The 22458-nt window shown below is 43.1% G+C and overlaps 1 protein-coding gene and 1 long non-coding RNA gene across 2 annotated transcripts; both read left to right on the top strand.

Moving 5' to 3' along the window:
• Positions 1-2392: 2392 nt before the first annotated feature.
• LOC147884802 (uncharacterized) lies at positions 2393-3874 on the top strand. Its single transcript, XM_087397948.1, has 2 exons — positions 2393-2929; positions 3141-3874. Exons 1-2 carry the CDS (start codon positions 2860-2862, stop codon positions 3833-3835), a joined length of 765 nt encoding a protein of 254 aa, XP_087254074.1. The 5' UTR covers positions 2393-2859; the 3' UTR covers positions 3836-3874.
• An 11975-nt stretch (positions 3875-15849) lies between these two features.
• On the top strand, positions 15850-22119 carry LOC147884801 (uncharacterized). The gene is made up of 3 exons (XR_015543576.1): positions 15850-15886; positions 15977-16188; positions 21516-22119. It is a non-coding gene; the product is annotated as an uncharacterized LOC147884801 (long non-coding RNA).
• The last annotated feature ends 339 nt before the right edge of the window (positions 22120-22458 follow it).

Genomic DNA, 22458 nt, shown 5'->3' with positions numbered 1-22458 from the left:
GGTAGGCTACCGATTCAGTAAGTGAGGCCTTTAGCATGATCTCCATCCCCACATGATGCTGCTGGATATTAAATGCACCTTGACAAAAGTGAGACGAAAGTTTTGTAGACTAGTTTAACAAATGGCATGGAGGATAGAAGGATCTCGTCGAATCAAAGACTTTAGGCATTGGAATGCTGAACTAGCATGCCTACAAATAGCCTTGTTGGGCTAGTAGCCTAAAACTATTAAAAAAAATTTTCTGCTAGTGGGGTTGGCATAGCCCTTCTAGCATGCATAGGGAAACTCTATGCATCCAGGATTAAACAAAAGAGAGACTATTCACGTGAGGGTCAAATGTAGTAGGCTAGATTACTAGTAGAGGAGGGTTCTCTTTGACACTACAAAGTTAGCGGTTAGTATAGCTTTAAAAAAACAAGATCAGATAATGAAGTGACTCCACCATCCACATGTATGGTTGGAGGGAAAGGGCCTGGGGAGCCTTTTCTCGAAAGGAAGCCCTGAGAAGGTGGCAAGCGGTCAATAAGCCATGAGCCACCTTTTTTGGGGGCTTCTCAATCAGAAAGGGCCTCCCAAGACCTTTCCCGGTCGTTGAGGGCTTGAGGGAGGAGGGATCGAGGCTTTTATGGGCAATTAATTCGAGTTTTACTATGTGTTGACGTGCCCAGCCTCTGCCACTTGCTATTGCCGCGCCACTACAATCATCACCTTGTGTCACACCATAATGGAAGCACCATGTCACCATCTGTTTGCTTGTTTCCTTGCTCTGGTTTCCACAATCAGACTACTAGGAGTTGACGTGGCACATGGAGGTGTTCTAGTGGTCTGTGTGCCAGCATGCAACATTATTGCAATTTTGGCATGCTTTGATGCACACAGTCAGAGTTGACATGGTGCATGTGGGATGATGTGCACAGCCAGAATTGACGTGGCATTGTGAGATAGCATTGTTTAGACTGTGTGGTGACCAAGAGAGATAGTGGCGTGGCATGGTAGGGTGGCTTGATCAGACTGTGTTGAGATCGAGTTTTGGCCTTTGTTGCTTCGTTGAGTTTGAGTTTTCTGATCAAGCTTTTACCATGCTACCCTTCATTTGGTTTAGAAGGGCCTTTGATCGGACAATGGAGATCTCACTTCCACCAACCTCGGCCCTTGATAGGATGTCCTCCTCGTTTTGTGTGCATATGGACAAATAAAACTTAATATACAAGTGTTGTGGCTTTCTATTTCATAAAAAAGCCATAAAAGATGGGGTAACAAGTGATGTGGCTTTCTATTTTATAAAAAAGCCATAAAAGATGGGGCATGCCATGTCCTGGTGGGTTAAATCATACAAGGTTTCATGTTGAGTCCCATGTGGAGCTTAAAGAGATTTTGAGACTGCTTTAAGAGCTTTTGAGACTGCTTGAAGAGCTTTTGAGACTCCTAATTCGTTCATCACTGAAGCCTGAGTGGATAACGATACCAGTCTGAAGAGATTTCGACCCAAGGCTTAAGGACGTGGCCTTCCTATAAAGCAAAAGATCGACATCGATTCCCCTTTGGTACCTGGAGTTTGAGGTTTGTTTGTTATTTCCTGCATTGAATTCTTTACACGGCTCTTAATTCCTACAGACTGTGACACAAAACGCTCCCACAACAATTTACATATACCAAGCATATAATCAATCTATGGTCTTCAAACTGGCTGCAGCCGGTATCCATCTTCCAGTGCCAATCTACAAGTTTTCTTAGAAGAACTGGCTGGCCCCAATGTTTGAGGCCCTCTCGTTCTCTTAGAAGAACTGGCTTGGCCCAATGTTTGAGGCCCTCCCACCATTATGAGGCTCCGCAGCTCATTGGCCCGATTGAAGAATCGCTAAGCGCCAGCCATAGCTTAACTATGTAGGATCCACGACAACATGATCTTCCAAGGACCCCTTGTAGATATTTTTCCTTCTAGTCCGCATTTCTTAGATCTTCTCGCTGCACCTTCCAACATTCACCTTCCACCTATTCTTCAAAGGTTTGACCAATAGTTCTTATTCCTATTGTAGAACTACCCTGATCTCCAGAATCTCATGTTCCTACACCACCTCTTTGCCCATCACCTACATCACCCTCAGTGTGTCTATCACATGGCTCACCTTCTCCCCGATTTCCATTACCTTGATGCTGCCTTGCATACTTGCCTTCTTGACTCTGGTCTTCAGAATCTCCTGTTCCTACACAACCTCTCTGCCCATCACCTACATCACCCTCAGTGTCTCCATCACATAGAATTCCAAATTTCTGAAACACATTTCTTGTCAACAGCATGCCAAATATGTCGCCATTCAACAGCGTCCAAGATAATCAAGACGGGGGCAAATTTCTTTGTTATGCTTAACACCGAATGTGGGACTCCACCACACACAACGCAGCCATGTCCACTCGGCTTTCAAAGATGATTTTGAGTGCCTTACCTCTTTTCCACATGGCAAACCTGCCCATGGTCTTATAATTGCACCTTTGAAGCTGAATAAGTACTCCTCAATAGTGATCTCCTGAAATATAAAAACAACGCAGGGTTGGTATGGGGCCAGGATGCAGGGCAGCATCAAGGTAATGAAAATCAGGGAGAAGTTGAGGCATGTGATGGAGACACTGAGGGTGATGTCGGTGATGGGCAGAGAGGTGGTGTAGGAACAGCAGATTCTGGAGACCAGAGTCAAGAAGGCGAGGATGCAGGGCAGCATCAAGGTAATGGAAATCAGGAAGAAGGTGAGGCAAGGACGGAGCCGGTGCTGGAGATGAAGAGCCTGATGAGATTGAAGGTGATGGGAGATTGAAGCTGATGCTAGCTGGGTATGTGAAGACGCCGAAGGTAAAAAGGATCTGATGATTCTAATTCGGCAGCCTTGTGTTCGGACAGGGCTTGCGGACACTTCGTCCTTGCTGTTGGCAAAAAGTAAGCATAACCAATGCCACTTAGGTGCCTCTTTGGAACTCCACTTTTCTCAGAAAAGATTTAGCACGTATAAAGAGCTCACTGTTGGAGTTCACTCAGGTTTTGAGCTAGAGGGTAAGATTTCACGGAATGATCTTAGTGTAGGAACTTATCATGATAATTTGTCAGTCGAGTATAGTTGTTTGAAAGTATCTGCTATGGCATTGGTCAGGCAGCAAATGCTTGGGAGGGATGCCGTTGACGTTGGGAGAGAAGGACTCCTCTTTGAAGGGCAAATTGGGGGCGATCCAAGCAGAATTAGGAACAGGACGTAAGTTTCCTGTTGCAGCTAAAGTAGGCCTCAAAGGGCAGAAAATCTCAAAGCAGTTAAATGAAACTTCGGTAGTGGAAGGTAGAGAGGTTCTTTTGAACTCTCGGTTTATCGTATCTAATACAAGTCGAGCTTATCTAGAATTGATGAGCTATACAGCGGAGCACTCGCCTTCGTTGTCAACGTACATGATTGATCCAAAACTTGAAGAAGGATCTTTAATCAAGGATTCTAGAGGCAGATCTGCAAGTCTTCACGTGGAGGGCTCGTTCATCTTATTTGGAAATGCAATTGAAACGCATGAGGTAAGTCTTCAGAGGGACCTTGGGGAATTTGCCATAAGAAAAAAAAGGAGATGGTGGTCACAAGCTTCAAAACTGTACTGTGATCTGAAGACTTGTCCACAGAAATATAGAGTGCAGCTCATGGTAAACCATGGCTTGCAGTGGCATCATTTCACAGCCAACCGAATGGCTTGGATGCTCCAACCTTCCCTCCAAAGCCCAGCGCCTCGGTTGGTAGATCTCAGCACTGGCTCGGCACTTTGCTTTGAGGCAATCACTGCACAATTCAGTCCATCAGTTACAGCAACTTGAAGGGTAGCTCTTAGTTTGAGTGGGATAAAGAGAATCTAATATAGGTAACAGAAGTATTTGTTTTGGGAAAAACAATCTCTTTGTTTCTGCTTAGTATTACAATTGTTACTTCATTTTTTGAATATGTAGAGTATTCATCTGAATATGTTGCAAAATGTAGAGTGAGCAAACTATTGAGAACAGAAGTGCAGGTGTGCAGAGGAGGCACGGGAACTTTGAACTACTTACATTGCAACAGTTACACTTTTTGAATATATGATTTGTTCCTCTTTTATGGAGTAAAAATATGTAGGTATTGCAGAGTAAAGAAATATGATTGGCACCAATTAGATAAAGGGGTTTCATCCATATATGAGAGAGAGAGAGAGAGAGAGAGAGAATCAACTTGAAAAAATGGGTTAACATTGTCTTTTTCCTTATACACAAATGCTATGACGATTGCTTGTGGGAGGTGTGCCTATTGCTGTTGGGCCGAGCTTCAAGACTAGAAATTGCAAGGTAGTGTTTATGCATGCATGCACACAAAAAACCTTGAAGGTTTATTCTTTGTTGATTTTTATGAAAAACTTTTTCTTGACAGAGACACTTAATCAACTCTTTGACTTGCTACTAAGTTTGTAAGATCGAGTCCTTTCCCTTTAAGTCCAAAGAACTCTAATTGACCACTCCTACCTTGGAAATCGAATTACTGCTGCCAAATGTATTATCCAAAGTGTAGGTACTGCCGTATTTGATGAAATGTCACACATAGTGTAGTCAAATAAGGAGTTGTAATCTGAATAAGGAGCTGCCTTGACTAAAAAAAGATTGTTTTTCGGCGGTTAAAAGCACTTTGCATTTGGATAGAGGTCTCATTAGTAAGAAAGAGTAATGATCCCACATTCAAGCTGGATTAATATATGCTGTTGCCTTGCGAGATTGAGGCTGTGGCAATTGTATCTGTGGTTCTTGAAGACAAACAGAGAATAAAAGCTCGAGTAAAAGTAACCCCATTTTTGTAGATTATCACAGGCTCAGCTAAGCTACTTGAGTGCACTCCCAAGATGGGTTTCAAAAGATACTTTTGGCAGTTAGTATTGCCACCGCCTGTATTCATTTGGTAGATCATTTGATAAAGAAAAGGCTTTGATGTCATTAAGTCATGTATCAGGCTGTAGATGTTGAAGGTGATCTGCCTTCTTACCTTTTGTGTGATATCATAGATGGTATGCATACGCGTAAGCTGTGGTTATCTGCATAACCCCACCACTGCTTCAGTATATTCTTTACATCCACAAGGCCAGTCATTGTAAATTTTTTCAAGCTGGTCCTTCCCAAGTTGCATTGCATTGAGTACGTTGGAGAGAAGCGTAGTTCATGAAAGAGAAATCACAGTACATTGCATGTGTTGTATACAAATTACATGCTTGGTTTTTATGCCTTCACCACCGCCCCGCTCATCCAAGCTTAGCCTTGACCATCCACATGGCCATCAGTGATATCAGGAGCGCGTCCGCTCATGATCTAGGACTATTGTCAGAGCTGCCAGAACCTAGCTTGTTCAGGTGATCCCTTGGATGGACTGTCATGGCTGGGAGGCGAATTAGCCCTTGCGTCTCTTTTACGTTAGTACTGCGTGTGAAGGCTTTCGACACCTAGCGATGCAGGGTAGTACAGAGGGTCAACCCTGAGTGGGTTGTGATGACAGTGGTATTGGAGCTATCTCATAGCTGAAGGCATACAGTATCCAGTTCTTAGTTTTCTGATTGAGTATTGTATTTAAAAAGCATTGGTGATGGTTGAGTGTGGGTGTGAACTTGGGTGAAGTAGAGAAGACCTTGTTTGGTTGTTCCAGGGAGCAACAGGATTGAAAAGAAGAGGGAATGTAGTATGAGCAGGTCACTCGCATCAAGAGGGTGTGCTCCACAGTGAGTAGGGAATCAGGATTAGCTGCATGGGAGGACTGCTTGGCAGGATCCAGCACCTAGGATCCGCACATGGGTCACTTGAAGGGGGAGTTGTGGCAGCCGCAGGCCTATTCTTGACGGCTGCAAGGCCACGGCTTGAGGAGCGGGGGGAGCTTAGAACAGTCCTGCCATTGCAATTGCGCGATTCAGCAGCTCAGACATATTGGAGGTGGATTATTTTCTGTCAAAGGTAGACTTTGATAGTAATTGAAGGGTTGAAGAATCAGATAAAGACACATGCAGGATGCCTCATCATGAGCACCTCTATTGCTACTTCGGCAGGAGGTGGAGTGCCGGGCGGAGTTCCTTCTATATCACCTGGTTGATTCTTGGCTATACTGTTGGACCAGAAACTTTCAATTTCACCCTTTCCCCAGCTGGTAACCCTTGACATGGTAAATGGGACAAATGATAGAGGGTATTGTTTGAATATGACTTTTGTTTGTATCATATCAACTAGGGAATAGTTCTACATGGGAACCAGAAGTAGCAGGGAAAAGAGTTTTGCAAGGGAAAGAAGATGATGTCAAGCAAAGAGGATGTGGAGGAGGATGAGGTCTCTCTCTCTCTCTCTCTCTCTCTCTCTACCCCATACAGGGAAAGGCCTATTGATCTCATAACGCTCAATCATGGTCAATGCTTGGTCCTCCATCAGCTACATCTAACCCCACAAACTCTTGTGTCGGTGGAATATCCTTGATCAACATGCCTTCTCTCCTTTGTGTTGAGCATCAAATGCCTTTCTTTAGCAAAACTTCACCATATGTCCTTTCCCATAGTATTTGCACACCAGTATGTCTTTATTCCCTTGAATCTTTATGTTCTTGATGCCTTTCTTCTACCCTTTGTTCACGACATAGGAAAGCTCTGGTACTAGTTTCTCGGTTCTTCACTTTCAGAACCGACCTTGCGAATGGTCTACGCTCCTCACTTTCAGAACCGACCTTGCTAATGGTCACTAACTTTTCATACTTTGGTGGCAAACTCGACAATAGGATTGCTTTTGGAGTGATTGTCATCAACCCTTGATCCTAGAGCTTGCAATCGCTTCATAATTGATTGCCTCCTGTTGAGATGTGATGGTTATTTGCTTCTCCCATGTGTAAGTCAAAGAGTTCTTGCTTCAACATGATTCTTGAATACTTCATCTTTGAGTCGGATAGTGTTTTAAGCACCATCCCGGCCTTCAGTTTCCTAAAGGGCAATAGACCATAACTTGCATTGCATATTCATTATTCAGAGCCACATTGCATCATTTCCAACCACTTAACTTTAAAAAATACCACCTAGAAACAACTGTAGAAATAACTGGATGGAGGCTAGAGTGCCCCTGCTCAATGAAACCAAGTACAAGACACCACACTGGCCCCAAACACTTGGCGCCCCTTCCGGTATTTATTTATTTCTTTAGGAATGAAATTGGTACATACAACAAGGGCTCACCCTTGTGCTCTGACCCACGGGCAATTCCACTGTGCAAGCCAAACCTTGGCTATAACCTGCATTCCATCCTAGTGCACACACTGGTACCCAATTGCCAAGGCAAGGCTAAGGCACTCACCATTGTCCATGACCAACTGTAAAGGTGACCAAGCATTCCACAAAGACTGTAACCAACTGTTAATGACAAGGCATCCATACACTTCCCAAAATGCTCAAGCGGCCTCAAGGCATCCAAATGCAACACACTCCCCCTCTGGCACTCTCCCAGGCACACCCTCTATAATTGAGTGTCTGCTTAAGCCTATACAGCCAGCCTTGGGAGTCGTGAAACAATCCAAACATCAGCGATTAAGGGTCCATGCAATTAGCCTTGCGATGCGTGTTTCCTCTGTATAGCCAGCAAGAGGATTCCGTACATCCCATATTGAATCCCGTGCAACAGCTCGTACATTTCGTGATTAATGCTTCCGTATAGCCATACGGAAGCCTGAGAGAGAGAGAGAGAGAGAGAGAGAGAGGACCTTAGGCTGCGTGCAAAAAGGGAGAGAAAACTAGCAACGTCAAAAAGCCTGTACAAGCATTAATGGCACCTCAAGATTCGTGAGAGAGGAATGAAAGGGGGAGATGCATGCATGGGGGATTGCCACATGGCCCCTCATTAATGCTCTAACCCTCCCAAACCAATGGAACATTGGTTTGCCCCTCACATTAAAGTCCTAACCCTTCTAACCAATGAAACATTGGTTTCCTTGGGCCTAACTTTATGACCCCTATAAACCTTGCCTTGCCCCTAGCAAGTAGGCCTAGTGTGTGCACCTAGGGACTTCTGGGAAGTGTCGCTTCCCCTAGGCTAGCCCCCTAAGCCAAAGTTAGTCACGGTTCATAACTTCACGTCCCCGTGACATTTACCCTTGCCGTATCAGAAATTTATCAGTGTCCTAGTGCAGGCGGGTATGAATTTTCATTGAAAAGCACATGTGTAGAGCTTTATATGGAAAATATTTTGTGTGGTGCTTGGGCCCACAGTGGCCTAGAGAAATACCAGGTCTTTTCCCATTACAAGACATAGAATCGTGGATTTAACCTTATCAAAAGTTTATCAGTTAAAGATGCGGTAAAAAAGGGTTACTCACCCTAAAACAAGGCCTTAGAGTCCTCGAAATGCAAAAAATGCATCTTCATACCATCATTTTGTAGAGGCCCAGTCTTGTTTGAACCATCGATGCTCAACATGGGTATGAAAAACATCGCAAACCCACAATTGTCTTAGTGGATGCATCTAGAAGGCTTCATTGAAATGTGAATGTATAGATCTTTATATTGGATAAGATTTTGTACAGTGCTTGGGCATAGAATGGCCTAGAGGTATTGTTCCCTTATGAGACATAGAGCCATGGATTTAACCTTACTTTATGAGGTAAAGGTGTGGTAAAAAAAGGGTTAGGTACCTAAAACAAGGACTCAAGCTCCCCCAAATGCAAAAAAAAACTAGCATGAATCTTCATATCATCATTATTTAGAGGCCCATCAATTTTGGTCTTGTTTGGACCATCGATGCCCAATGTGGATATGAAAAACAAATATCGCAAACCCACACCTGTCCTAGTCCATGCACCTAGGGTTTTTTATTCTAAAGTGCATGTGTAGACCTTTACACGGTACAAGATTTTGTATGGTGCTCTGCCCATGGTGGCCTAGGGACATACAAGGTCTTGTCCCATTATGAGACATAGAGCCGTATATTTGACCTTACCCTATCAAAAATTTATTAGTTCAAGGAAGGGTAGAAGAGACGATTACGCACCCCAAAACAAGACCTCACACTCCTTGAAATGCAATATTTTTCTTTATACTATCAAGTTTTAGAGGCCGGTCTTGTTTCAACCATCGATGCTCGATATGAGTATGAAAAACAATGTCGCAAGTGAACACATGCCCTAGCACATGCACCTAGGGTTTTTCATTGAAAAGTTCATATCTAGACCTTTATGTGGGACAAGGTTTTGTATGGTGCTTGGGCTGCTAGTGGCCTAGAGACATTCAAGGTCTTGTCCCATTACGAAACATAGAGCCATGGATTTAACCTTCCCATATAAAAAATGTATCAGTTCAATGTGTGGTACAAAAGGGTTGCCCACCCTAAAACAAGGCCTCATGCTCCTCCAAATGCAACAACACCTACCAAGAATCTTGATATAATCATTATTTAGAGGCCCACCAATTTTAGTCTGATTTCAACATCGATGCCCAACATGGATATGGAAAACCAACATTGTAAACCCACGTGTCCTAGTGCATGCAACTAGGTTTTTAATTCAAAAGTGCATGTGTAGACCTTTATATGGGACAAAATGTTGTTCAGTGATTAGGCCCATAGTGGCCTAGAGACAAATAATGTTTGGTCCTATTATGAGACATAGAGCCATGGATTTAACCTTACCCTATAAAAAAATGATCACTTCAGAGCTTGGGCCCACAGTGACCTAGAGGTATACCATGTCTTGTCCCATTACGACAGAGAGTTGTGGATTTAACATTACCCTATAAAAAATTTACCAAGTGAAGGTGTAGTAAAAAAAGGATTATGCACCCAAAAACAAGGACTCATGCCCCTCTAAATGCAATAATATCTAGCACAAATCTTCATAGCATCATTATTTAGAGGCCCACCAACTCTGGTCTTGTTTCGATCGTCGATGCCTGACACGGGTATAAAAAACCAACGTTGCAAACCCACATGTGTCCTAGTGCATGCACCTAGGGTTTTTCATTGAAAAGTGCATGGGTATACATTTACATGGGACAAGGTTTTGTTGAAAGCTTGGGCCTGTAGTGGCCTAGAGATGTACCAACTCTCGTCCCATTATGAAACATAGAGCCATGGATTAAACCTTACCACATCAAAAATTTATGAGTTCAAGGTGAGGTAAAAAAAGAGTTACACACCCTAAAACAAGGCCTCATGCTCCTCCAAATGCAATAATACCTAGCATGAATCTTCATGATTTCATTACTTAGAGGCCCAAATTTTTTGGTCTTGTTTCGATCACCGATGCTCGACATGGGTATGAAAAACCAACATTGCAAACCCACACACGTCCTAGTGTATGCACCTAGGGTTCTCCATTGAAAAGTGCATGCATTCAAATTGATATGGAACAAGATTTTGTACGGTGCTTGGGCCCATAGTGGCCTAAAGATGTACCAGGTCTTGGGCCATTATGAGACATAGAGCTTTGGATATAACCTTATCTATAAAAAATTCATCACTTCAGGATGCATAAAAAAAAGGGTTACGCACCCTGCCCTCACGCTTTTCCAAATGCAATAACACCAAGCAAGAATCTTCATATTGTCATTATTTAGAAGCCCACCATTTTTGTCTTGTTTCGACCATTGATGCCCAACTTGTGCTTGGAAAGCCATCCTTGCAAGTCCACAAGTGTCCTAGTGCATGCACCTAGGTTTTCATTGAAAAGTGCATGTGTAGACCTTTAAAATGGGCACATCCACCTCAAAACAGAGGCTCTTTGGAGCCACATTTGGATGTGCACCAAAACGAGCCACTATGTGCTAAAACAGGGATAATTGCCTTAAAACAAGGGCCCTTTGGACCCACATTTGGATGTGCACTAAACGGGTGCATCTAAAACAGGGGTGGCCCTTTTCTAAGCAAAAACCTCCAAGCGTTCAAGCGAAGGACAACAATTTCACATTTCTAGTTGAAAAAAAGCCATATTAGGGTATGTCACTAAAACAATGTTTCTTAGAGAAACTATATGTTTATAGTTAATTACAAACAAAGCACATTTCCACTTCAAATGAGAATGTCTATTATGTCCATAGATCTTGGCACAAAGATGGAGAACTTAATCTTACAATGACAATGATGTTAGGCATCACGGATACTGGGATGGAAAGGATTTTGAAAAAACCCACGTGTAGAGTGGGTTTCTCATAGAAAATCCCCTCATAACTCCTATTTGATAGGGGAGTTTATTTAAAGAAAACCTCTCATAACCCCTCTTCATGGGGGTTTCTCCAAAGAAACTCATTTGAAGAAAGCAGTTTCGTCGTGAAACTCCCTTAGACTTTGAAGAAACACCTTCGTTGCCTCTTCATGGGGGTTTCTCCAAAGAAAGCCATTTGTAGGATAAGATTTTTTAAAATGTCATAACGTTCACATCCAATGTCCAATATATAGTCATTTAGCCATTCAAATTGAACAAAAAAGGCACATCTACAAGGCTATAAGTTATAAAATAATACCATTTAGAGTCTTAAATAATACATAATTAGTCTTAGTAGATTTTTCACTATTGATGAAGCCTCTAACGAGAGCCACAAAAAGAGATAAGAAAACTTTGTATAATAAACTATGGTTTGATGGAAGCAGTGTATTTCATTATTGGGTCATTGTTTTTGTCTTGGTTTTTCATGCTTCCTAATTGTACATACTTGATAGAAGAGACAATCTGTAAAATTCATTCTACAAATGCCCCTAAACACTCTAGGAATAGCTGCGGTCTACTAAACACTCCATAATGAAAATGAACAGATAGAATAGATAGAATGAATTTCCAAGGTAGTTTCTCTACTAAACACTCTTTGAGTGTACCTTAAATCGCTCATAAAACGTCGCTCATACAATTTTGCTAAGGGGAAGTGCAACTTCATCCAAAACAGGCTTCAAGAGCCCCTATTTTCCACCCTAAGTTGTTCCGTCCCTCACAATTGGTAACCTATGGTCATATGTACATGAACTCACATTATGCCTTTCTAACAAGGCTGTCATTCAAAGGGGTGTCGGTAATTCATGGTGACGGTCTGAGATGGCTCGTTTGAGATGGAGAAATCCCAGGGGGGATTGTGTAATCATACCAATGCACCATATCCATAAGATGATAGTACAAGTCCTAGGACTCACAGGAATGACAAGCTAATCTTGTAAACGTCTTCTAACCCCATTCTCATGAGGGATGTTTTGAACGTGATGAGTAAAGATCATATTTTCATGGATAGATTTTGAAATAGATTAAAGCTCAAACTTTCATGGATAGATTTTGAAATAGATTAAAGCTCATATTTTCGTGGATAGATTTTGAAATAGCCAAATCATGCTTTATGTCAAGTCCCACATAATAACATACCCCAATGACATCAAACCACCAAATGGTTCCTCCACGTGCTTCAGTTGGATTGGACCCTAGATTGGTCCCCCTTGGGCCTTGAACAAAGGGGGATACAGGTTCAAAGAGTCCCACATTGAGGCAACTTGGGCCCCTTGCATTGTTCCCCCTTGTTCCTTGAACACAAGGGCTAAAGGGTTTGAAGGGGGTGGAAAATAGAGGCTCTTCAAAGCCCATTTTGCATGTGCACGAGTGCACATCAAATCAAGGCTTCAAAGAGTCCCATTTTGAGGCAACTTTGGTAGAGGACCCTAGATTGTTCTTCCTTGGGCATTAAACACAAGGGGCTATGGGTTCAAAGAGTCTTATCTTGAGGCAACATCGGCCTGAGAGGATGCTCGATTAGTCCTCCTTGTACCTCAAACACAAGTTGAAAGAGTCATTTTTTGAGGCAAATTGAACCCAAGGATACCCTACATTGCTCCCCCTTGGGCCTCAAACGCAGGGGGAAACGGGGCTCAAAGGGGGTTGGAAAATAGGGACTCTCCAAAGCCTATTTTGGATGTGTGCTAGTGCACACCAAAATGGGGCTTTAATTTAAGGCAACTTTAGCCCTATAGGACTATGGATTGTTCCCCCTTGAGCCTCAAACACAACGAGATATGGGTTTTGAGAGTCCCATTTTAAAGTAGCTTGGATTCAAGGGGGCCTTGGATTGTTTCGCCTTGGGTCTTGAGCATAGGGGCGATGGGGCTCAAAGGGGGTAGAAAAAAGGGCTCTCCAAAGTCCATTTTGGATGTGTACTAGTGCACATCAAAATAGGGTTGCGAAGAGTCCTTGTTTTGGATTAAATGGACCAAGTACACACTAGATAAGATGCTCAAAACTTTGGGACACACTAGATGCAATGCTTCCAACTAAAACGAAACTTTTGGGAGGAGCAGCTAAAAGCTCTAGAAAATAGAAATGGGATATCCACTTGAGCCGAAAGCTCTGCAATTGACACCATTAGGAGTAGGACTTCAAAGCTTAGGTGACAAGATAGAGGAGAAGGCTGGGTTCAAAGAACCTACCCTCGAGCCTTCCAAGAATTAATGCTTTGTTTGAAAGTGCTTTTTTAAGAGCTCATAGTAGAATTGATGAGGGAAAAGGTAGATGAGTTAAGGTACAAGGAGGACATTCTTTGACTATGCTTGTTGGACCTACAATAGGCAGAGAGGGTATTCCACTCTATATCATTTCCCTTTTTGGATTTGACATTTGATCCTTGCTTGAATAGAATTGTTTTCCTGTGTCAATGAGGGGAGGAAGCTCAAAGTTGTATTGATCACAAAGACAGACGAGGAAATGAGGCCTGTAAGGAGAAGTTACTTATGCAGTACAAGGAACAAGAGAATAGCAAGAAGTTGGTGTAAAGAGTTTGTGATGAGATTTGCGACGATGTTGGAAAGTGACCTATAGATTTGGTGAGTGCTTGTTATAGAGAAGTTAATGGAATAGTGGGAAGCTTGGAGAATATGTGAGCTTGTAAAATATGTGGGGGGCTTGAAGTCAAAACTTGTAGATAGTAAAGTTTGTTAATATAAATAGGTAGCGTTAATTTACATAATGTATGGTCATATATGTAGCATTAATATGATATGCAATGCTAATATTATATGTAGAAATCAAGGGCCCTCGCACATTGAAAATTCTTGTATGTTGTAGATTACAATTTGCATAGATTAGTCTAATGCGTTGAAATGCTTTATTCAAAAATGTATTTTTTAAAACTGGGCCTCATAACGGGGGATCTTTGGAGCTCCATTTTGATGTGCGTTATTCAAAATCATTTTTTTCAAAATGGGGGCTCTTTAAAGCCCCATTTTGATGTGCACCAGTGCACATCCAAAGTGGACTTTGGATAGCCCCTATTTTCCACCCCTCTTCCAAGCCACCTTTGGATGTGTGCAAAAACATGCATAGTTTCCTCAAAAGAGGGGCTCTTTGGAACCATATTTGCATGTGTTCCAAAACATGCCATTATCCACTGTAATAACCTCAAAACAAGGGCTCTTTGGACCCACATTTAGATGTGTGCTAAAATACTGCATCCAAAATGGGATTCCAGTGCCTTTATTTTCCACCCTAGTTTGTCCTCACCCCCTTCCCCCACAATTTGTAACCTAGGGCCATATGTGCATCAGCTCATGTCATGTCTTTCTGTCAAGGCTGTCATTCAAGGTGACGGTCTGAGATGGCAAAATCCGAGGGGATTGTGTAATCATACTAGTGAGAGGTACCCAGAGTTGCTTGAACTGACATACACAACAAAGAGCAACGGTTTCTATATAGAGACCTTAAGAGGAAAATCCACCCAGTGCTTTCTATGGGGGAATTGCCTCAAGCGCTTCGCTAACCCCCTTCCACCTGAAAAGTAGCACGATTTAGTATTCAAAAATTGACTTCGATTCAATACGTGCAAAGTTCAATACCAACAATAAGAAGTATCTATATTTTGATACAACACTATGTTCAACGTTTGATATATCCGAAACAAACTTCATGCTACTAATCAATTTCTTCATTGAGTGTATATGCTGGTGGAGCTTATCAAGCTCTAATCTCAATTCATCAAGCTTAGACTAAAGGATCGACAGTTTTGCATCCTTCTCCTTCACTTGTCGGCTGTTGCGACATTTTCTACATGCACTTTGACTTTGAGAAGTGTAGAGCAGACCCCTTGCTTCCTGATACTAACATGACAATGGTACATACTCGACCTATATAGGTCATCGTTTGATGCCTTCAAACTCACTAACTCGACCTTTGTCTATTGTTGCTGGTCTTCCATGAACTCCACCAACCCATAATAAAGATCACGGATGTCCCTAACCACCCCGATTGTGTTCTTGTCTTTGATGGAGCAGCACTTGGGGGTCGGTAGGACCAGACGGGAAGTATCGATTTCTTTTGCAAATTTTCAGCTTCCAGCAACTTTGAAATGTTTTTGTTTAGCATTTCTTCCTTACCATCCCCATCTGCCTTGCGCGGCTACGTAGCTACGCGTGAAATTCCTAGAAAAGTCAAGTTCAAGTATTGGTGGGCTGTTCTTCGGGGCTGTAGGAGCTTTGGAAAGTCTGGTCGTGTTTCCATGTCCTTGCAGTTTGTGGAGCATGTGTTTGGGCCCCTGGGCCGCCAATTCTTTTGCAAAGTCAGAAATTGTCTGCTTGCTAGGACTAAGACTGCTTTAGATAGTCACAAAATGTGGTGCCATGGACTGGATAAAATTCTGTCCTTGCAACCACGGATGGCTCTCCGCGTCGGCAAAAGGGAGGGAAAGCCTCCCATGTCTGGCTTTGCTGGTTGTTGCCGAGAAGAGAGCCTTTATACAAGGCTTTTTGGAGCTCGGAATGGAGATGTACAGACCCTTCTTTGAGAGCCATCAACAGCTGCAGGTACCTGTGCAGAAACCAAGGGTAGCACTGCAGCAGTAGATCATAGAAATCTAGAACATGGAGGTGCCAGTGACAAGCCCGGACTCTCCTCTCCAGGTATGTATGTGACTTTGGGACATGTCCCTTAGATAGGCAGCTTCTACGTCATTGACATTTGGATTTGCAACAACTTGGCATTTGCTCCAGTGGGCAGACACTCCCCCCAAGTCTTGCTTGAAGCGGTTTCAAGGACGAATGAAGTATCCTTGGATAAAGATGCCTTGCCAGGCTACTTGAAGGAGAGGACGAAGCTGCAGAAATCCCTTGAGGCAATGGTGGCTGCAATTCAGAACTTCTCACAGAATCTACTCCTCATTTGAAGCAGGGCAAGATTTGTTTCTCCACTTTGGATGTAAAATGTGTGCTTTCATTAATTCTGTGCATTTGTAGCTTCTTTCCATTGATTGTTCTGAGAAACACATAGTCAGACAAGAGGTGCATGCAGCCTGCCAAAACGTCCAATGTTTCCAAATGTCCACATGTGCAAGCATGAGCATGTGCATGATGATGACTTCCTTAGTATCTTACATTTGCTTTTCCTAATGTGAAATCAGCATGTGCTCAAATGTCCACATGTATGTCCATTGTGTGCCACTTTGCCCACATTTGCTTCAGCACAACCGACCTGTCATTTGCTTCACCGCACGAGACAAAGGAAAAGGTCCATCTTTCCCGTCTCTAGACAAGTGCATGTCTTTTCAAAGTATTTATTACCTGTGATGTTGCATTCTTTGCATTGACAAAGGGGTTCAAGAGTGGATAGCAGGAAAGGTGGCAGAAATGATCAATTTGCTTCGTCCAGGGTCACACAGGGTAAGCCCTACATTACTATCGTACATTTCAACTTGTCTATGTGCATAAGGCCATGGAGAAACATGCATAAGGACATGGATAACCTCAATGTCTGCATTATCCTAGGGAATGTGGCTGGTAAAGAGAGCACTGGGTGAACATATTTGTCTTCTTTATTTCCAATAGTATATCTTTATGTGAAACACTTCCCGGCATCTTGAGTGTGAGAGTTGCTTGCAGAGATGGATCCCTTAGACCCCTGTGACTCGCCATTGACACCTAAGGTGTCACCAAAAGCCTCCTAATTCGGCAGCAAAATGGACCAACAGATCCAGGTTCAGGTCTCGGGCCAAAGGTAAATTCACATGGGATGTCTTCCGCGTATTGCATGTGCTTGAATCATTACTTGTCATTCATTTCTGCAGCCTCAGATACCTGATTGCAGGTGCTTCTCTTCCCTTCTTTGGCAAGCCTGCATGCCATACTCATGCACAGATATTGCATTCCCACTCGCTTGCTTGTGCAAGGCGTCATAGCGGGTCCCCACCCAGACGGGAGATGATTGACTTGATAGAGGCCAACCTCAGTTTGTGGCATTGCCACAAACACACACAAGAAATGTGAGAGTTAATCATGCAATCTATGCATGGTAAGGATAAGGCCGGCCCCAGGTCAATGACTAGCAAATGTGCCAGCCTGCAAACCACGCCAAAATAGGATATCCATGACAAGAGACCAAGTATACCTATGGGTTCCAGCCTGGGTGGCAGCATGAAGGAGGTGGTTGCAGGGATGGAAAACTTGAATACGTTGCCCGGTGCTTGCAAGGCGGAGGCACCCCATCTTGGCGGAGGTTCAGTGGACCTCCCACCATTGGGCTCTCCCCAGATGAATGAGTTGCTCAGGAGGTTGGTGGGCCACTTCAAGCTCCTGCCCGTGGACCTGCCGGGCGGTCAATGCGGCATCACTACTTGTCACCCTAGGGCAACCAGCATTATGGTGTAAAAGCAGCCACCCTGATGAAGCAGCCAGACAGCACCTAGCATTGCAGCACACCATGTGTAACAACCCCATCAGGTTTAGTCAACCCTAGACCCTGGTGGGGTATCCACGTCAGCTCCATAACCAGAAACCCTATCAGAATACACATCCAGGTCAGGTATCCATCTTAGACGAAACTTGTAAGGGTTGGGACTAGCAGCTCACCTCCCAGCTGTCCCAGCTGTAGGCTCTTCTGAGCCACCCCCGAGCTAGAGGTCTAAACCACCTGGATACAAGAGCCAGCCAGCCTCAGACTCCAGACTTGCATCCCATACCACAAGCCCTTCACCCTAGCTGCTGCCCTTTGGCCAGCAGGTCCTGGTCACTGAGGAAAGCATCCTCAGGACCGCCTCAATTGAGCCCGTAGCCTATACTTATAGGCTAGGCCCCCTGCTTTATGTGACTTCCATCTATAGCCAGCAACTTTTACTTAGGGCTACCTAGGCTATATTTGGCTCTGCCCTAGCTTGGGGAATACTCTACCTAAGTTTAGTCACACCTGAACTAAGCCAGCTCTTCTAGACCTCTTCTGCTAGTTAGGTCTTAGTCCTAGGTTAGTCCTAACGCTTAGCTAGCTAGACCCTACGCTGACTCCCCACGTCTAGTCCAAGACCATGTCAGTCTCAGTTTAGGGTTTGCGAACTCATAGCTGGTTACATCCTAGTGTGGATGTAACATTTTCCTTCCCTTAAAATAAGACATTTACTGGTATAAGTCAGGATAGGAAAAGGAACTCGAGCCTTAACCAATTTACAGCCCTCAACCTTCCATCCGCCGCAGTGACCCACTCGCTCGTCAGCAAGTCTGGGGTCATCCGTCACCCAGTTCCCTTAGGGTAACCCATTGGGTAGGTTTGGCCACACCCACTCACCAATGGCTGAATGCCTGATAGACCATGGTATCTGGCAACTAGGAGTCACAACCCTGGACTTCTCAGGTGATCCTCATCACCAGAGAATGAACCTTCATCTACCAAGTGCGGGCCCAATGGTAGAGGTTTTGAATTCCCTGCCACTAAGGAATTCTCAATGGCATCTACAGCATCCCATACTACTGCAGACCACCCAGGGTCATCTATGATGTAGACCTTGGTAGGATCCCTATCAGAACACAGGCCAAACCTGCAAACAACCCATCCAGGTCAGGTATCCATCTTCGACCAAACCCATAAGGGTTGGCACTAGCAGCTCACCTCCCAGCTGTAGGCCCTTTCGAGCCACCCCCGAGCTAGAGGTCTAAACCACCTGGACACGAGAGCTAGCCAGCCTCAAACTCCAGACTTGCGTCACATACCAAAGCCCTTCATCCTAGCTGTGCTGCCCTGTGGCGAACAAGTCTTGGTCTAGAATCTGGAAGTTATGTTATTGTTTTTGAATCTAGAACTATGTTATTGTAGTGAATCTAGAACTATGTTATTGTTTTATAGATATCTCAAGTGTATGGACCTTGAGCATGCACTTACAGGCTTATTTAATGGGAAAGTGACTCGGGAGTAGCATTTTCTGCACGGGAACATAACTGAAAACAAGTCCTGCCCTTCATAAAGCTACCCTGGCCACAGACCTCATATCCCCTATCACATCCCTATGTTTGGCTCAGTGCTCTGCACTTGATATTTGGGACTGTTCTACTCGTCTATTCAACCTAGACTTTCAAAATATGTTTGTGGTTCCTAACTTGTAATGTGCAATATGCATGGGAAAATGGAGGACTTAATCTTTGAAAGTGGAGTGCTGTGAAGTGTGCATTTGTTGTCTCTCACAAATAGATGTCTTCCTGCCCGTTTTGAATATTGTGTTGTGTGCCATATATGCTAAAATCTTTTATCTGCTTTTAAGCTCTCTCAGAGCTTCTTGTGAGTGCATACATCATGGGACCTATTGAGCCATTTTATGCATGGTTGAGTGCATGCTTCTTTGTAGAGACCTGACACATCATATGATCTATTTTGTTGTCGATGTTGGCCTGATTGTGAAGCTTTAGTATCTTTGAAAGCTGAGTGCTGTGAAGTGTGCATGTGCTTGCTCTTTTTTAAATGAGAAATAGATTTAATGCTGTTACATAAAATTCCCATGCTGGCTGTTTTGATGACACTGAAGGAAGACCTACCGGGGCTTTTATGGGTGATTTTTAGTGCTATGTTCTGTGGAGAGCAGATATTTTCTGTTTTGTTCTCTTTTGGGCTCTGATCATAAGTGGTTTTTAACATTGTGAGTGGTTATCATAAGGTGGAAGCCTTACATGATGAGTTCAGGCATGCTTCTGGGCTCCGAGTAGCACATTTTCTCTTGAAAGCCCTTTGCATCTTGAAATATCTTCTCTACTGTTTGTCTCAGGGTCTCGGGATTTCTTGCATATTCATGATGTCTCCTAGTGCCTTGAACATGGCGGCCAGGTTGGCCAATCTCTGACTTCGGCAACAAGTTGCTTGAGCCAACTTCTACAGACATGCCACATGCATAGATAGATTAGGGATGCAGAACACTTTTCTTCATGCAAAATAGACACAACACTTGAGGACATGTCCTTTTGTATATTGCATGCAAAGATAAGAAATAACATACTGTTTAAAAAATGAAGACCACAGGTTGAAACAATGAAACTCTTCCACATACTTGTTGACATCATGTATAGGTTGAAAACAGCTAACTAATGCAATGGACAAGTGAAGAGATTTAATGGAAAACCATCCACCACGTTGACCAAGTGTGTAGACAAGCATCCCAAGTAGTGGGATAGTAGTCATATCAGTGATTGACTTCTCATCTTATCACCTTGTGTAAGGTGAGTAGACATCAGCGTGGTTCATTTGGATGTATGGGATAGAGGCGGCCTGAGGTCATAGGTAACTTATCTTAACAAAAAAGCTACACATGCAGCCGTTCTTAAAGGCATTGCTTCTATTGTGTGGGCCTGCTTCTTGTGCCACTTTTGGATGAGCGCCTTTTTTCTTGAAATTGAAAGCACCTCGTCTTCAAAACTTACAAGGCATCTGCATCTCTTGTGCAAGGGTGCTTCTTCTGCTTGTTTGACACTTTTTTGAAGTTTGTGGGCCTTCTATCAAATTGGAAATCCTGTCCCAATAAATGTAGGCCCTTTGAACTACCTAGCGGAAAAGGGACCAGGTGGGGGACACATTACGTTGAACTACCTAGCGGAAAAGGGAGCAGGTGTGGGACACATTACGTTGATCTGATATACTCTTCTGCCAATTGTCGGGTCACGGCAATGCTCGGAATGTGAGGGCTTGTACCATTGGTTAGGTAGCCATGAATAATATGCATTCTGGACAAAGAGCCCGTGTTTTAAAAAAAAGTATAATCATGTTGCTGGCTTCTCTTAGTTCTATTATCACAAAGTTTGCAGGAATGTAGGCACTGACATGCTTGCAGTAGCAAACCTCCAATGCTCTTAGAAAATCCGGGAAGCTTTTCTTATTGAAATATTATTGAGAAAACATCAAACTACTCCATCTCTCTACAACCATTGTCTGAGCTAAAGTTTACAAGGTCTGCTTGAGTGGAAGTTTCCTACGACTGCCTGAGGGATTACCACCCATTGCCTAGTTGAAAGTCTCGAATCTTTGCCTAAGCAAGTGACAAACTACTTCTGAGTGTCTCTTTGCACCATTTTTGAATCTAATTCTCTCTCTACGGTCTGTGTTCACTTGAGTGTTTAGTTCTCATTGAATTGATTTCATGTACTGCTAGTTGTATTTCTTTTAAATGAACTAGGATTTCTTTCAAATGCATCACATTGATGGATGATTTGTAAACACAGTACAAAGCTTAATTGTCCAGTTCTACAATAAGAGAAGGATTGAAGTTTCTTTTTGGTTTGATGGATTCACAAGGAGATAATGGCAGCTTAAATATCGAAAAACATGCTGCGGATTGAGTCATGCATGGGAATGATCTGGTGGCAACATCTTGAACGGTTGGTACAAGAGTGTCAGAGGATAGATTGCAATTGACTGGCCAACAGAATGGGATTAAATGCTTGGAAAGGAATGAACAGTGGTCTCTGTCAAAGATAGTACAGCAAGCTGTAATATATTTACAAAAATGATGCAATATATTGTAATAGACATGCATGCACACGTGATGGTTCACCAATGAAACCAATATAGAAAAAGTAAGTTAAAATATGGAAGAAAGGAAGCAAGGTGTGTGTCTGAAGGCATCTTCAATGGCAATTTGGAGAAAACATATAAAGTTCTACACGGTCAATGGTGAGAAATAGAGCTGCTTGGGTTAATGATGCTGGATTCTTTGTGAAATAGACAACTGAGTCGTCCAAATTTGCTAGGAATAAAGCCTGGTCTTTATGGCCAGTGTGCTTTAACCCTTCATCATTATTGATGTGGCAAGGAAGATTCAAGAGGTGGTAGAAAAACTTCATTTCAAATAATCGCTTTCAAAGACACAGATTTAAGGCTACCGAAGTGCATTGTAAACGGGGAGATACATGAATATCCACTTGAAGGTCTTTCATTTTTTATCTCAATGTTGAACAATGGCCTAAGGTATGATGTATTGCCCGGATATTGTGAGTTAGAGAAATTACTAGGAAGGCTTCAGAGGCAGTAACAAATAGTGTAACTGCAGAACAGTAGAGGTAGCGCCAAACTCAAAATAACGAAAGCTCAATAAAACAACGTGAAGGGGGTGCAAATTGACTCCGAAGTGTAGCGCATGACACAAAGGGCGGGGCTTTTATGCTTGTTCAGAGTCTCAATTAACAGATTATGAAGTCAGAGGCTAAGATCAAGAGGTAAAGTCAAAGCTTGGATGGTC

Source organism: Dipteris shenzhenensis, chromosome 26 (genome assembly GCF_047967505.1).
Source record: "Dipteris shenzhenensis isolate YYH24624 ecotype China chromosome 26, Dip_SZ_1.0, whole genome shotgun sequence".
Classification (NCBI taxonomy): domain Eukaryota; kingdom Viridiplantae; phylum Streptophyta; class Polypodiopsida; order Gleicheniales; family Dipteridaceae; genus Dipteris; species Dipteris shenzhenensis.
Note: the sequence above shows the minus strand (reverse complement) of the source record. Positions and strands in the feature narration are given on the sequence as shown.

What these genes read in the sequence shown, in the direction of transcription:
- LOC147884802 (XM_087397948.1), top strand. Translation starts at nt 2,860, where the DNA reads ATGATTCTAATTCGGCAGCCTTGTGTTCGGACAGGGCTTGCGGACACT. An exon ending in GTCCTTGCTGTTGGCAAAAA is followed by an intron (nt 2,930 to 3,140) that starts GTAAGCATAACC and finishes GGCATTGGTCAG; the next exon opens with GCAGCAAATGCTTGGGAGGG.